Source organism: Homalodisca vitripennis, chromosome 4 (genome assembly GCF_021130785.1).
Source record: "Homalodisca vitripennis isolate AUS2020 chromosome 4, UT_GWSS_2.1, whole genome shotgun sequence".
NCBI classification, from domain to species: Eukaryota; Metazoa; Arthropoda; class Insecta; order Hemiptera; family Cicadellidae; genus Homalodisca; species Homalodisca vitripennis.
The window spans coordinates 67,505,528-67,521,529 of record NC_060210.1 but is presented as its reverse complement, the minus strand read 5'-3'; the positions used below and the strand labels follow the sequence as shown (position 1 = coordinate 67,521,529).

General features: G+C 35.2%; 2 protein-coding genes across 9 annotated transcripts in view; one reads left to right on the top strand and one right to left on the bottom strand.

Annotated features, from left to right (window-relative positions):
- The window catches only part of LOC124359450 (mitogen-activated protein kinase kinase kinase 4), a 146,768-nt gene that overhangs the window by 18,931 nt on the left and 111,835 nt on the right, over positions 1 to 16,002 (bottom strand). The gene's annotated exons all lie outside the window — the stretch shown is intronic.
- Positions 1,752 to 14,976, top strand: LOC124359451 (fibrinogen C domain-containing protein 1-like). The gene is made up of 9 exons (XM_046812200.1): positions 1,752 to 1,866; positions 3,605 to 3,738; positions 4,447 to 4,634; positions 5,512 to 5,662; positions 7,592 to 7,835; positions 8,885 to 9,019; positions 11,408 to 11,540; positions 11,932 to 12,064; positions 14,729 to 14,976. The coding sequence occupies exons 1-9, from the start codon at positions 1,816 to 1,818 to the stop codon at positions 14,898 to 14,900; spliced, it is 1,341 nt and encodes a 446-aa protein (XP_046668156.1). The 5' UTR covers positions 1,752 to 1,815; the 3' UTR covers positions 14,901 to 14,976.

The window sequence follows — 16,002 nt, the reverse complement described above, 5'->3', positions numbered from 1 at the left end:
CACTCTCTAATTGCAGAAAAAGAAAATATCTGCATTGCCTTATTTTATTGTATAAATAACAACTAAAAAAGTGCAATGAATATTTGGGAATGCGTAAATGTATTTATTTATGACCTTCGGGAAGTAAACTGAATGCACGTCCCACTGAAAATAAATCAATAATCTGTATAAGCCTTCTTTTCATCTGTTGATGAATATAGCATGCAGATATAGGTGTACGGTTTTACTATATGACATGGTCACAACTACTGGTGTATGATTCAAAAATATATGGTTTTGTTTATTACTTCATCTATTTACCTTCTGCCAAAAATTGGGGAAAGTCTTGATATAAATACTGAAATTGGCATATATGTGTAATTCGTTAACACTCTCACACAATATTTCTAGGTGTTTACGAAGCAACAAAATAAGTCATTTCTTCCTGGAAGAGCCATGTATTAAAATTTTTGTAGCACCAAAACATATAACACTTATTAGCCTTTGAGTATTGAAGAAACCTTCACATGTTATTTGGCTTACGGGCACAGGACATAGTCACTTCTGATCTGCCTAAATAAATTCAAACAAACTTTTAACATGAATTATAAAAAGATAAGATTTTCAAAAAAGTGGTACACATGTTTATTCCAGAAGATTGAATTTGTATAGACTCTCTCATAAACAAATATTAAATATAATATCAAACGATATAGTGCAGACTTACACAATTTAATAAAGCTCAAATGAGACTGACTTGATGAATCCCATCTGTAAACCATTTCAACTTAACTTCAAGTTCAACAGAAACTTATCTTTTTGTGCATAACGATTAGATTTAAAAATTGTTCTACAGGACAAGACAAGATTTTGCGTAAATATTTTAATTTTGAGGTACAAGTTCATGTATCTATTTTATTTAGCCATACCTTCACATTTGTAAACCACTCTAAGTAACATTATGTGTTGCCAAAGGCTGGTTAATATGGTCTTGCAACACATATACACAATATCTTCCTGCACCTTAGTCTAACCAGCGGTTAACATGTCAGACACAGATTGTACAATTCACTAATTTTTACTCTAAGAGTGGCTATTTCCAATACACTGTAACCTGACAACTGCATCTACCTACATGCAATTTCCTCTTTGGCCTGGGTATTCTTATCGTGAGATAGACTATTTAACATAGGAAGTTGGGTCTGGAATGGGAGTAAAAAGGTTAAGGAACTCGATGCACATTTTATGAAGAAATAAAGTAAGTTTAAGAACGAGGTGACAGTTATTAAAAGACCAGTGTTACTAGTAGTGCAGAGATTGAAGTGCTAATATTACCATACAATTGATTTAATACACAGAAAATTATTCATTAACTGTTATTGGTTTGTACATATTTACCAGTTCAATTAATTTTAAAAATACATATGTCTACTAAATCTTATGGATTTTATAAAAACTATTTTCAGCGTAACAAAATAAATGGATTATAGATTTATATAATTCTTTTATTTTCAAGTTACACATACCTTGAAATTATAAACAAACTGTTTCAGAATTTGTTTATAAAGGTTTCTCAAAATAGCAATTTTTTAAATACCTACTAAACTGAGGTTACATGGAATAAAATGAGTTTTGTTTTTAAAAAAGTTGTACGAATTACAAATAAAAATGAAGGGTTTCCACAAAATATCTCATTTATTAGTAAAATGAGGAGCAATAGACAAAGAGAAGCCTGCCTGAGTCAATTCACCAGCAGATAACACAGTGTCAATGTCATTGCCAACAGCAGTAGATTAATTTATTGATTCAGTCAGTTTGTTGTCAATTGAGTCCAAAATGTGTAGCCGCTCTATTCTTCTTGCGTCTATGTTAATTACAAGTGTCCTGGTATGATGCAGTTAAAACTATTAGATGAGTGTGTCCAATCATATTATTTTACTGATTCTTGTAGTGAAATTTTAATGCATGTTATAATAATAATAATATTCAATACAAATTACTGTTTTGGTCAAATACTTTTAATAATCTATTATTATTCAAAGAGTCCTTAAATGTATTGACACTGTATGTAGTATAACTTCTTTACAAAATAAGGTTTGATTTTCTAACATGTGATATTTGTTTTATTGTGATTTTTTAATAAACTTAGGTTTATGGTCATAACAGAGTTAATTTTTTTTTATTTCATACAGTTAAACTTGGATAAATAAAAATTTTAAATGAAACATTTTTGATCATTCAACTTTTCTTTTGATCTCTTAATATTCCCATACAAAGTCTGTATAATTTAAAATCCGAGATAATTTAATTTTTACATGGTTTGTTGAGCTTTGAATTCCTTTGAAATTCCACTGTAGTAAGAAAAAAAATACAAAATGTGTTTTTGGTTTGATACATTACATAAATATTTTAAATTTATTTATCTCACTGACAGCAATATATAGAAACAAGATAATGCTAGTTGTATAATAATAAAGTAATGATAAATGGTACAGAAATTCACAAAACTGACTTCATTTAATCCACCTAATGGATACTACCAGATTTTGTATAGCTCCAGTAGCTTTGGTGACTACTTGACTCTGCATAGCTCCTGTAGCTCTGGTGACTCACGACATATCTGGTTCAGCCTCAACTCGTTACAGCAGCCGGCCCTGTGCCATAACCCCGGGGAGGAGGATACTGCACCTTTAGGCCCTCAGGGCCACACCACCCCCCAGGGCCTGCCCCAACAGGTCTCGCCACGAGCGGACAATGAACTGTCGGAGCGGACGTTGGACCGATGTGAGAGCTTCAGGAGTCGATTCCGGGGTCTGAGGAGATCCAAACATCTGGCCTCCAAGTAGCTGGAGTACAGGACTACGCCACGAGTCCAACCATCCAACCATTTGATGGCATAGCTCTCGCAGCTCTAGTGACTACCTAACTCTGCATAGCTCCCATAGCTCTGGCAGCTACTTGACCTTGCCTAGCTCCCGTAGCTCTGTCACTCATCTTGATACACACAGAGAAAGTCATAGCTGTCTATCCTAGTAGTTGTTTTCACATACATATCAGAGGAGCAAGAAACCAAGAACTCTACACTCTGAAACAACCAGATTCCTCGCCCAGTGATTGTTTCTAGCCCTCTGATCCCAAGCTATTTATCACTTAACCTACTCAGAATGGAAATCTACACAACATATTTCCAGATCAACTTGAAATGATGCGATATACTCGGCAGTGATGAAGTTTCGAAGGGAGTGCTAGCCATCAGCTGTGTATTGTTGGGTTGGGAGATTACTTGAAATGGAGGTTGAAAAACAATAGCCCTCATATTATTTTAAGGTTATTGGTTGTATTTGATGAATGAGGTACAGATTTGCAACTAACTAAGATCAACTTTTTTAGCAGGAGTCATTAATCAACTAATAATCTATAACCAATGACAATAGAGCTAAATTCGTAGCTTAAAACCATTTCCCAAAACTGGCTTTCAGAAACACATCACTTATCCCAGTCCTTGAATACAAGGGGTTACAAGATAAACACATCCTCAGATCCTCTTTTTGAAAAAAATGTATTTTAATATTAGAAAATCCAAATATGGCAAAAAGTATGGGCACTGATCTTGTGATATGTTCAGGCTATCGCCACAACGGTGGAGCCACAGACAACTACACCACTGCCAGCACAGCCTGAACGATGGGATCTAATGTTGCAGCAGATACTCACTTACCAGGTCACCCAGACACAACAACTGCAGTCCATACAGCATCGGTAGGTTGTGATAAATATGCACTCTAGCACCAGTAGTGCACTTGATACCAGTGTGCATTATGTGGTGCATCATTAGCTCATATGGTCACAAGTTCTACATTGCTGCATTTTCTAGATTTAGCCGGCCAGCATGAAATATTACTAGTATTTCACAAATCATATAGAGTGTATAATGATATACTCTATTTAATTTGTGAACTGAGTCATGATGAAAATGTGATGTGGCCACAGCAGTCATTTCCAATCAGCAACAATTTTAGTGATTACCCAATATTGTTGTTCATTTCTTAGTACCTTTAAGTTGAGTGTATTAAAAATGTGAAAACTCATACTGTAATAGTTTACTAAGTGTTATTAGCTGAGATACAATTAAAGAAATAATCATATTGTACCTACTAGGTACCTCTAGGATCAGAGATAGTGCCGGTTAGATTCCTATCTTAACCAGATACATTTTCAGCACTATTTACATTCAACTGTACATATTCTTTCACAATTCTGTTTTATGTTATCCTTGGCTAGCCCATGGGAACAGAAATAAGCCTAAAAAGAGTGACCTCTCTTTTTAATACACAATTTCCATCACTAACATATTTTCTCTTGTACTTCAATCCTATTTAGAATACTTCTTATCTTTTAAATGGTTTATTATTATATTTTTTTCTTATTCTTCGCTCTTGATTGTGTCTATGACTAAATAATGCACAGGTTGACACAACTCGAGAGTGGAGTGACGGGGAAACTTTCCAGCATGCAGAATGAACTGCGCTACCTGAGAGAGGGTCTACAGCAACTGGAATGGGGAGGAGAAGCGGGAGGAAGGTTGGAGGGAGCGGTGGAGACCTTGCGACAAGACCTTAACAGCCTCAGGCAGAGTCTTGAATACCGGCAATCAGGTGGAAGAGAAAATTAGACTTGATTAATCTGGTATTACAACTATATTGGGCTATGCAATCATTGTAACTGAACATTGAATTTGAGGATTTTAAATATAAATCCACACTGATCTACCACAATGTAAAACAAGCAGACTAATACAAAATACATTTAGCCATTTGGAAATAATCAGGAAAAGAGGGAAGATTCGATCTGTATGTTTCACCGAAATAAGAAATTGGTTACAGTCAAAATTAACTACTGAGTGAAAGTATAATCCTAACACCTACAAGTTATAAAACCATGTTTTTTAACCTTTCAGCCAATTTGATTAGGGTAACACTATACTTCGAGAAGTTTAACATAACTTCTCTGTCTGGATAATTATGCTTAACCAAGGCAAGGACATGTTTGTTATTGCTTGCCTAATAAAATCACTACAGTTAATGGTCAAATTTTACAGATTTAAGATGCTCATACTTTTAATACATTACATATTGAAAAACATTAAATTTTATTAAAAAATGCCCAATATTAAGATTTCTATAAAGATTTGAAAATTTATTTGAGAATAAAGAGAATTATTGTTTCCAGAGTTATAGTGATTTAGAAATGTTTTACAGTGTACTTTTATATGAAGTGTTTTTTTTTTAACACTATTACCCTTAACACATACACAAATTTTCTATTGTCGCCAAGTGAAAATGTTGCTGCCACCTCTTTATAATTAAACTAAACTTAAATAAACTCAGTCTAATTAGTAAAAAAAATTCAAATACAAATGCAGACTTATACAAATTAATGCAGTGTTAAGTAAACTGGAATAATAATAATTACCTGAGCTGCTAAAAACATTTGATTGTTATGTCCTCGCACACTAAATACTTGTATGCTCAGATCAGAACCAGAGGGAGGAGAAGGATCTACTAGAGGGGTTGGATAGCAGAGTGGGCCAGATAAGTGTTCGCCTGCGTCGGATGTACAGTCAGGTCCAGGAGCTCGGGCGGACAGTTAAGTCCAACATGCAGGCTGTAGCTTACAATACCAGGTCCTTCATTCGTAATATCTCTCCTCTTGTCATAGGTTAACTTCTGTTAATTAAGTCTTTAGTATTTTTTAATTTTGCTCTAATATTACATAGACAGATTTATTATACACAGATTTCATAAGTTCTGATAATTGTATTGTAATAATGGTCATATGGTGCTTTGTCAAATCACCAAATACGAGCAACAAATTCTCTACTTCTATAAAATATTCAAAATTATAGTATTCAAAGGGTATGAAACCATTAACTATAGTAATACTAATGTGGAATTTGTAGGCCAAATTTGAAACTGTCAACACAATGAGGACCTTGTAATGTTAATGAATATATTCCATCATGCTTTGTTATAATTCCAACTACCTGTTATACTTGATTTGCTGTTAGAAATCATAATTCCATGTGGTTGTCATGAATTTTGTGCTTTGCTTTCAACCATCCTTTTGACATATTTAAAAAGGTCTCATTGGAACATACATAGTCTCATTCAAAGTACTCTTCATTGTACTTGATGCATTTGTTCAAACAATCCTTCACTTAGAAAAACAAGTTGCAAACTCTACTTTCGGAATCGCCATTAGCTCAACCATCACATTCAATTTGATCTCTTCAACTGTTGGAAATCTGATTCCTTTGAGAGGGGATTTCAAATTCAGAAACAGTCAGAAATCACATGGTACAATAACAGGACTGTATGAAGGTTGTGGCACTTGGCCAAAAACTGTTGAATCATGTAAGAGCAATCAGCCGGTGCATTATCCGTGGTTAAGCATCCGGTTTTCACTGGTCTACTATTCAGGACATTTACGCCGCACCACATTCTATGATATCTCAAAACTTCAAAGTACTCCTTGGTGATAGTGCAACCCTCAGGAGCATATTTGTGATACATTACACCTTTGTGATTAAACAAAACCATTACCAAGATCTTGATTTTGCTCCGAACTTGTCAAGCTTTTTTCAGGTGCTAGATTCCAGGTTTGATTTAGCTGATTATTGAGCTTTTGTTTGTTCATGATCATAGTTAAACCTGTCTCACCACCAGTAATCACTTTCTTATTAATTTTAGGGTCAGTAGTAATGGTTTTGTACAAGTCTTGTGTGACTTCATAACGCCATTCCTTTTTATGACCAGTTTTGGAACGAACTTGACAACCAATTGTTTCTAACCAAAATTCTGTCAGGATTTCGGCAACAATGGTTTTTAGTATGTTCAAATTTTCCCCCAACTTATGCACTCTTAAGCAATTGTCCACTTGGTGAAGGTCAACCAAATCACAGCCATTTTAAAAATGATTGACATTTCAACCACAAGTTCACGGAAGTCAGGGACATGGCTTCCCCCTTTTAAAGGCTTGCTGGATCATTTAAGTTGTTTACACACGCTTTCCTGAGTTTAAAACAAAACTGATGCAAATTCACTGATCTTTATACAAATCATTTTTGAGGGAGAAAAATCCGATGGAGGCTTGTGAAAAACATGCACTGAACTATTAAAGGTATGATTGAGAGCTATTTTGATGTAAACAAAAGAGTAGAGAGATAACGCAAGTTGAATCTGTTAATAGCAGCTTCCAAAGATAATGAGTAATCGTTGAATATCGGATACTTTCCGGACAGCCCTCGTTCCCTTATTGGTGAAAATTAAGTACAGAAATGAGTAAATACACAACCAAAACTAAATTATACGTACACAAACTTACAGTTTAGAAATGATTAGAGTAGAATTAAGTTTAATCAGGGAATAATGACTGTCCATAGTGTTGATAATCATTCATTTTTTTTTGTATAATAATGTACAAATTTTTTATCCAACAATATAATAAGACACGAACACCATTTTTAAAATATGAGGGACAAGCTTTGCTGCTTTGCTTGCATACTTGTTTTATTCATCACTTTTATTCCATAACCACTCGTTCTCTTTTGTAGCATTCTAGCAGCTTTGATGGAGGGCCAGACAGCCAACCATAGTGAGAGAGTAGTGTCCTGTCCCAAGCCCCTTCCTGCCCTCTTACCCCCTTCAGACAACAGTACTCCTCCTCTACCTATAGACTGCTGGGACACTCTGCGTCAGGGTCACAACCGTAGTGGAATCTATCAGATACAGCCTTCACACTATCACCAGCCCTTCCTTGCCCACTGCGATATGGACACTATGGGAGGAGGGTGGACAGTGCGTATTAATACTCAACCTAAATAAAAATTTTTCTGCTTATTCATGTTTCTTTTTATATGTTAATTAATATTTTTATGCCATATGAAAAGTGATTAGTAAACATTTAACATGAATGAAAATAGGTATTTTAAAGGTTTTTGCTGGCTGCCATTACAAAGTACAACACAACTTGTAATATTAGTCTAAGGAATTACAATTGTATAGTAAAAACAATTCATTCCAGATTATTAATGAAATATTTAAAACTACTGAAACTGATGATGTAAACACACTTGCTCTAGATTAGGAGAACCGGTGGTTGTGCTAATCATTTGGGAATATGCAGGAGTTTCTAGCTGTCATCTCTCGTCAGTTTTAGGTCTGTATAGAAATACACCAGCTTTTCCAACAATCTGCCTTGTCAGCCTCATTACTGAATTGGGAATACACAGGCTTTACTAATAATCCTACCTTATCAGTTTTTGGGTTATTTGTGGACTTTGTAACATAGTTTAGAAAAAAATATATTGGCAGAAGAAATTTATTTAAAGTATCCTAGTTGTTGATTTAAAATTGATAAAATTCTTGCTTGCTCCTTTGCCTTTTATATTAAAAAGTTCTTAACAAATAGACAGGAACAATTTTGTCTTGTTGATCTGACAAAATATTTAAGTTCAAGGTATTAATTTTATTCAATAATTATTAATTAAGAAGTAAATTATTAGAAAACTTAGTTGTTTAATAGTTTCTTGAATACATATAACCATAAAATTAGAATTTTGAATCATAATTCATCAATCAAAGAAACAAGAAAATTATGACTTATTGTTGTACAAGTTGATAATACAACAAAAAGAAAGTTATGAGACAGCACAAGTTTTAATATTATTGATTGAAACTTCAAAATTGATTTCATGCAATTCCCACTTGATTAGACACATTCCATGGTTCTCCTTTTAATATAAACATTACCTACAAGTATAAAGAATGAATTAAAGCTGTAAATTACAGAAAAATATGATAAAAATAAATAACAAACATGTAATGTATTCTTACACATTTTTAAGGTATTTCAAAGCAGAGTGGATGGTTCCACCCATTTCACCCGATCTTGGGCTGAGTTTGAGGTAGGTTTCGGAAACATGGCTGCTGGGGAGTTTTGGCTGGGACTGGGAAAGCTTCACCTCCTCACTAATGCCAGGGTAAGAACGTGTTTACATCATGTTATGGAACTACTAATGTGCAACTGAATATTTTGTTAGTAACCACTACTTATATCTCTAATGACTGGGTAATATTGTCATTGTAACGTGTTACATAAATATAATATTTTTGTATGAATTAGTAGAATTGCTTTTAGTAATATATTATTATTATATGAAATACAGTAAACATTGCCCTCAAGGGGGAGGGCAAACATTGATGTGTTTAAAGTCCCTGGGTTTCTGGGTCTTTCCAATCAGTTGTTTAAATGTTGCTGATGAATTGGGGCATGCTAAGATTGTAACACCCTCTTTGCTCTTCTTAAATCCTGGAGCAGATTTTTAAAATTTAGCCGCCAAAATTAATATTTGGTCAGATGTTTAACCAGACTTCATAACAACTTCTGCCAATTAATTTTGAAATTCTGCAATTTATAAAGAATCTGCCGATGAATTTTCACCAACAATATTCAACTACCTAATGCCGTTTTTCCATCTGTCTATTAACCACCCATCGCTGGCTGTAAAACTATCATCACCATCCTTAAACTTTTTATGAAATTCTATTGCTTTTGCGTATAGTATAGTAGTATTACATGGTTATAGGACTCCCCAAACTCCGCATTTGAGAAAACCATAAACACTAGGCTTCTGATGTCAGCTCATATTTTCACTGTTTTCTGTAATAAACAGCTACCCCCACTCACACTTTTATAAAAAAATTTTCTCAAGGTTTTGTCAGTTCCGTCTCCAATTACCAACAGTCACTTCACCAACTTCTAGGTCTATAGCCACCATTTTAATTATCTCAACGTTTAATACTTTCATTTTTCCGTCAAGAGAAATCACATGCATTTTTTGTTTTCCTCGTGCTGTAACATTAACACTGTACACTTTCCACAGCAAAAACACAGGTAGACTGCAGTAACAAAAATAAAAAACGAAACGAGCATGTCCCAATAACTTGTGCAACTGACTAGCAGTAGAACTAGAAACGTTTGTGGCGTTACAGAAACATGGTAACGTTGTAGTGTCACTCAGTGAAAGTTTATTCCTGTAGGCTTCGCTCAGACGAGCCTTCAAACAAACGTCAGGCAACCTATCATAAATCAGCAACTGTTACGTTACCAAGAGGATGCGTATTCTAAGAATTCACTACTCGAGGTAACAACAGCCAGAGAACACATATCACAAATCGATATAGCCGCTAGTCACATGCATTATCTTATTATTGTACTGCTACTGCTTGGTCTATAACAAAAATTAAAAAAAGTACATTTTTTATCTTTGATGGCCTCAGTTAACCCAGAGTCTTGGCTAATCGGGACTCGGATAAGCAAAAATTTACTGTACTATCAATTATCTGGATCACTTTGTAGGAAAATTAATGTTTAAAAGATTTAATTATTGCACAAACAATGACTATTCAATAGTTGGCACAGTAATGGGACCTTCCTACAAAGAAACTAGTACAGCGATAGCAAACCTCATGGCGATGACACACAGTCTCATTCTCAATGTCTGCCACTAAAACAATAATCACTGAACCGGATGTGGAACAGTTAGTGAGGAGACAGCATAATAGTGACCATCTATTAAAAGTAAAGCTGCTCTCTGTACAGTAGGTACTAAATTTGGCTACTTCAATGCAAGTAAAGTGGCAAAAGAATTAACTTTAATTTATATATTCTGAAGCACTATATTATTAGTTGTAAAAATAGTATTACTACTAAATGCAATAATTTTGTGAGCAGATTAATTTTTTCTGAGAAATGACTTATATTACAGCCTAAACCCAATTATGTGGATATTTGATTACACGGACTGGTTCTGGTCCCAATTGGGAGAGCCAATGACCTAAGGGTCTAAAGCAGACTTTGGGTCTAAGTTGGAGCTATTGTAAGTTCAAATTCTCTAACCACTTTTTATCAGTGCTGAACCAAAGATAAATATGTAAAGTATATATATTTTTAATATCACATTTAATATGTTCATACAGAATCATACATCAAATCTAAAGAGGGATAAAATCATATTATCATTATCAATGTAATTTTAAGATAATTCTAATAGTTATTCCAGAAATTAGAGATTGTAGTTTCTTTTATAAATATTTTGCCCTTAACTTTATTGTAATCCTACTACCACTGCTACAGAACTGAATGTAACTAGTCTACAATTTTAAGGAGTGAAGGAGGTCTATCATTTAAGAAACCAAAGATTAGTTTCTGTCTTCTGCTATGAGTACGTAACTTATTTACATATTATCGCAAATAAAATATTTGATTTAATTTCCACCATATGTTTTTATTAATTTTCTATATTACTATCTGAGGTACAAGAAGTATAACTAATAACTATGTTTGGATCTGTGAATGTAATATACAGGTCAATGATCTGCTGGTCGTGCTGAAAGATCACAATGAGGACTCTGCCTGGGCCTACTACCAACAGTTTGCTATCGGCGACGCTGACCAGGATTATACCATCTCACTATTGGGAAATTATCATGGTTCTGCTGGTAAGTACAAGTATTAATCCGATTTTCTATATTATTTATCTATGTACATGACTAATAAGAATGTAACTCATATTTGTTCTGAAAAATAAGTGTTTAAAAATAACTTCTTACCATCACTAAGCACATTGCGTTTTCGGTAAATAACTATATCATTAATTCTTTTTAGTTAAAAAAAAGCTCACTAAATTTGCAATTAGTCTATTAATTTTTACTGTCTGTTCTTAAAGCATAATAACAACAACAACCATCATCAAATTTACATACAACTTTCTCATACAGAATCTCAAAATATGTGGAATTGATATATTTGATTAAGACAGAACATTATTAGCATCGGCAATAATAAGGTAATACTGTTATAGTAATTATTATAATCTCTATTGTACGACAGGAGACTCTCTACGAGGCCATGCACACAAGTTCAGTGCTGAGGACCGGGACAATGACCACAATGAGGGTATCAGCTGTGCCAGCAGTGGAGCTTGGTGGTATGGGGACTGTCAGGATCCAGACATACCTAGCAGGTCAGCCAGTATGGCAAATATTAATAATAAGTAGGATTGGAGAGGTCATGCTGAAAACATTACGAAGGAGAGCAGAATATATCTGAAAGCCAATGTGATATTTTATGCAGTTTTTGTACCATTAATTATCTGCACACAACCAGCTAGTGGTGTATTGTGTATTAGACAATGTTAAATGCATAGAGTAGTTGAGTAGTTATTACCATTGATGGTTACTCTTCACTAATTGGCATAACAAATCTAGAGATTTCCCCAATAGTTTATTGTTCTTGTTCTAAGGAGCCACCTACTGTCAAGCACTAGAGTCTTTTCTGTACCCTGGAAGTGCACAATGAAGTCTAACAGTTTATAATTTCTAAAGTACAGCAAAAATTTTGAAATCAACTGATCACATTTCCTAGTGGAAACTCAGCATCCTTGTCCAAAATGTCATAGATGATAAACTAACACAGGGAAGTCAAAGTATAGATGTTCAGCACTTCCTCAGAAGTCATATGTCCCGTAATCAAGTTTACAAACTGAGAAGACAGCAATCTATTCAAGGAGAAAATATCAGAAGCTACCCTTTAGGAACGTGACTGTAAAACCAGCTTAATCACTCTTAAATCAGTGTGAATCTCCAACTTCTCGTGTTGCCAGCATGAACTCATCTAGAAATAACCCTAGAGGACTCACACCTAGGAATTTGACATCATAGACAACAAGTGTCTCACTTAAGATGTTTTGAATTGTCATTAATATTAATAAGAAATAACAGTAACTGTTGTTCTTGTGTATTGTAAATTCTCTGTGACACCCCTCTCATCTTGACGATGATGTAATAAAGATATTTTGACTTTGACAGAGAACCCAAAATTGATTCTTGGGGCACTCCTGTTATGAAATTCTCAAAATTTGACTTGTAAGACTGATTTTTAGTGAAACTACGAGGGCCATCCGGAAAGTAGTACCCGTTTGTGAAATAAAGACACAGAAGTAAATATTAACAAATATAAACATTTTTATTGAAAAGAGCATACCTTAAACTACTTATCCACATCATCTCCAAGCAAATTTAAGCATTTGTCATAACGTGTGACGAGTTTTTGTATTCCAGCGTCATATTCCTCCGCCGCCAGCCGATTGAAATACGTAGTCACGCCTTCTTTAAGTTCTTCATCGCTGTCAAATCTTTTTCCCGCCAAAAACTCTTTAAGTTTTGTAAAGAGATGAAAATTTGAACGGGCCAAGTCCGGGCTATACGGTGGATGGTCGAAAATTTCCCAATTGAATTGCTGCAGAAGTTGTGTTATCCCCGCTGCATGAGGCCTGGCATTGTCATGGAGGAGAATGACGCCATCAGACAATAGACCTCTCCGTCGATTTTGTATTGCCCGCCGTAATTTCTTTAATGTTTCACAATACGCATTAGCGTTAATAGTGTCTCCACGGGTCATAAAATCAATAAGCAGTATACCACGTCGATCCCAGAAAATGGTTGCCATAAGTTTCCTGGTGGACAGAACAGTCTTGATATTTTTTGGTTTCTTTGGTGAATGAGTATGATGCCACTCCATTGACTGTCGTTTACTCTCAGGTGAAGCATAACAAACCCACGTTTCATCACCAGTAACTATGCGATTCAAGAACGTGTCTGCTTCATCAGAATAACGTTCCAAAAATGTGAATGCAGCAGCCATACGCTTGGTTTTGTGCTCATCTGTAAGCATGTGAGGGACCCACCTTGCACAAATTTTTGAATAATGCAGATGGTATTTGACAATTTCATGAACAATTGTTCGAGAAACATTAGGGAAATGTTCACAGATGTCATCAATTGTGACGCGCCGATCGTTCCTCACGAATTCGTCTACTGACCTCAGCAGTTGATCTGTAATAACAGATGGTCTCCCTGAACGCTCATCGTCGTGTGTGTTCCCCCTCCCCAAGTTGAAATTATGACACCAGCGCTGAACAGATGACTCTTCCATCACATTGTCTCCATACACTTCCTTTAATTGGCGATGAATATCACAAGGTCAAACGTTTCTTGCGTTGAGAAATTTTATTACAGCCCTCACTTCACAACTGGCGGCGTTTTCAATTTTTTTAAATATTATGAACTGCCACAGAAACAACACAGGCAATGCTAGCGTCACGGAACTTGTAACAGAGAAGGCAGACAAGCCACTGAAGCGATCTGACCTTGACCGGCGGCTACTCGCGTCGTCAGCGCCTCGCGCGGTGGAAACGGGTACTACTTTCCGGATGGCCCTCGTGTAAATTAAAACAATGTTTATTCAGCCGTTTAATGATCAAACTTTTTTTAAACAGGCACATTTTATGTAATTTTGTATTAAAATTTTTCAAACAAAATTAAACGCTTTACTTAAATTCTCCCTCTCCCCCCCAAAAACACCCTAAAACTTGAAGTTTTGCTTCAACAGCAATAATAATTAAAGGGCTATAAAGTATGCCAGAGCTGATTTTGTTGATTTTAAAAATATGAAACCAAAACAGGTTGGGTTAAACAATAGTTTCCTAAGAAGATAACCATTCTATTATACGCTTTCAAACATTTTGGGAAATCTTGGCAACTGGGAGATAGACCTGCAACTACTAGGAAAAGTATCCTGTAACCAATGTTCATCCAGTTTTCATCTGACGGTATGTGATTTGTTACAGTAACCTAAATGGTCTCTACCTCAATGGAAGTTTACCACAAGTATTTCCCCCACAAGGCATGTTGTGGACGACCTGGCGAGGTCCATCCTATTCCATCCCCTACACTGCTATGATGGTGAGACCCTCTGCTGATGTCTACAAGCAACTCCCCACACATGATGACACTACTTAGTTACTTAGTCTGTATACTGCTATTAGTATTGTTTTAATACAATTATTATATGGAAATATAATTTAAAATGTTTAAACTGCTATAAATCTCAGTTTTCCTTCCAGTTGCACAAATTAATTATAAAATCCATTAAGATGAGATCAGACTAAAATGAAGGGAAACTGCATACAATAGTATTTGAAGAAGACACAACAAAACAGAAATAACAAAATAAACAGAACTCTGGTTTCATCGTACTTTAAAATATACTTATTATAAACCTACTGTTTACATAGAATCCTATCTACTGGGTAGGTGAAACATAAGTAGATACTATAAAACTGTTATTAAGTTTTTAATAACGATCCTGACTTTTTAAGAAAACAAGTACATGTGTTTTGCTACATAAGAAAACATGGGAATAAGTTAAATCTCAACATAGGCACCGGTGTCAACAACTCCCTCAAACAGCCAGGGATATAATTTACACTTTTCTGAAGGAAGTCAATTGAGATGTTGGTGATAACCTATTGAATTCCGTTTTCCAATTTATCCAATGTACGAGGTTTGGATTTGTATACCTTCTCCTTGGCATAGCCCCACAAAAAAAAAATCACATAGAGTAAGATCTAGACTTCTTGCAAACCATAAGTGCGGTTCAAGTTGTCCCAACCAACGCCCAGGAAATTTTTGGTCCAACCACTTGCGAATAATTATTGCAAAGTGGGGTGGAGCACCATTTTCAATAAAAATGAGGTTATCAATCTTTTCCTATTGTGATACCGTAGGTAACACATAGTCTCAAAGCATCTGAAGGTAGTGAGTGATCAGCATTCATGGTGTCATGCATTAAATAAGGACCAATGAGCTTTGCAGTCATTCCACACCACACGGTCACTTTGGGGCAAGTTTTCAAGTTTTCAACCGTCATTAATTAACCGTCCCCCGACCGCCCAGTCGTCCGTTGACCATTTTTTAAAATTGGTCTCTCTGCCCAGTAATGGCAGTTATGACTATTGACAAAACCGCCATCCCAATATGGAACATGCCTCGTCACTCCACAAGATATTTTTAAACAGTTATGGCCAATCTTCGTGTCAAACCAGCATTAATTCTTCATATT

What these genes read in the sequence shown, in the direction of transcription:
- LOC124359451 (XM_046812200.1), top strand. Translation starts at nt 1,816, where the DNA reads ATGTGTAGCCGCTCTATTCTTCTTGCGTCTATGTTAATTACAAGTGTC. An exon ending in TGTTAATTACAAGTGTCCTG is followed by an intron (nt 1,867 to 3,604) that starts GTATGATGCAGT and finishes TGATATGTTCAG; the next exon opens with GCTATCGCCACAACGGTGGA. An exon ending in ACCTCCTCACTAATGCCAGG is followed by an intron (nt 9,020 to 11,407) that starts GTAAGAACGTGT and finishes TGTAATATACAG; the next exon opens with GTCAATGATCTGCTGGTCGT.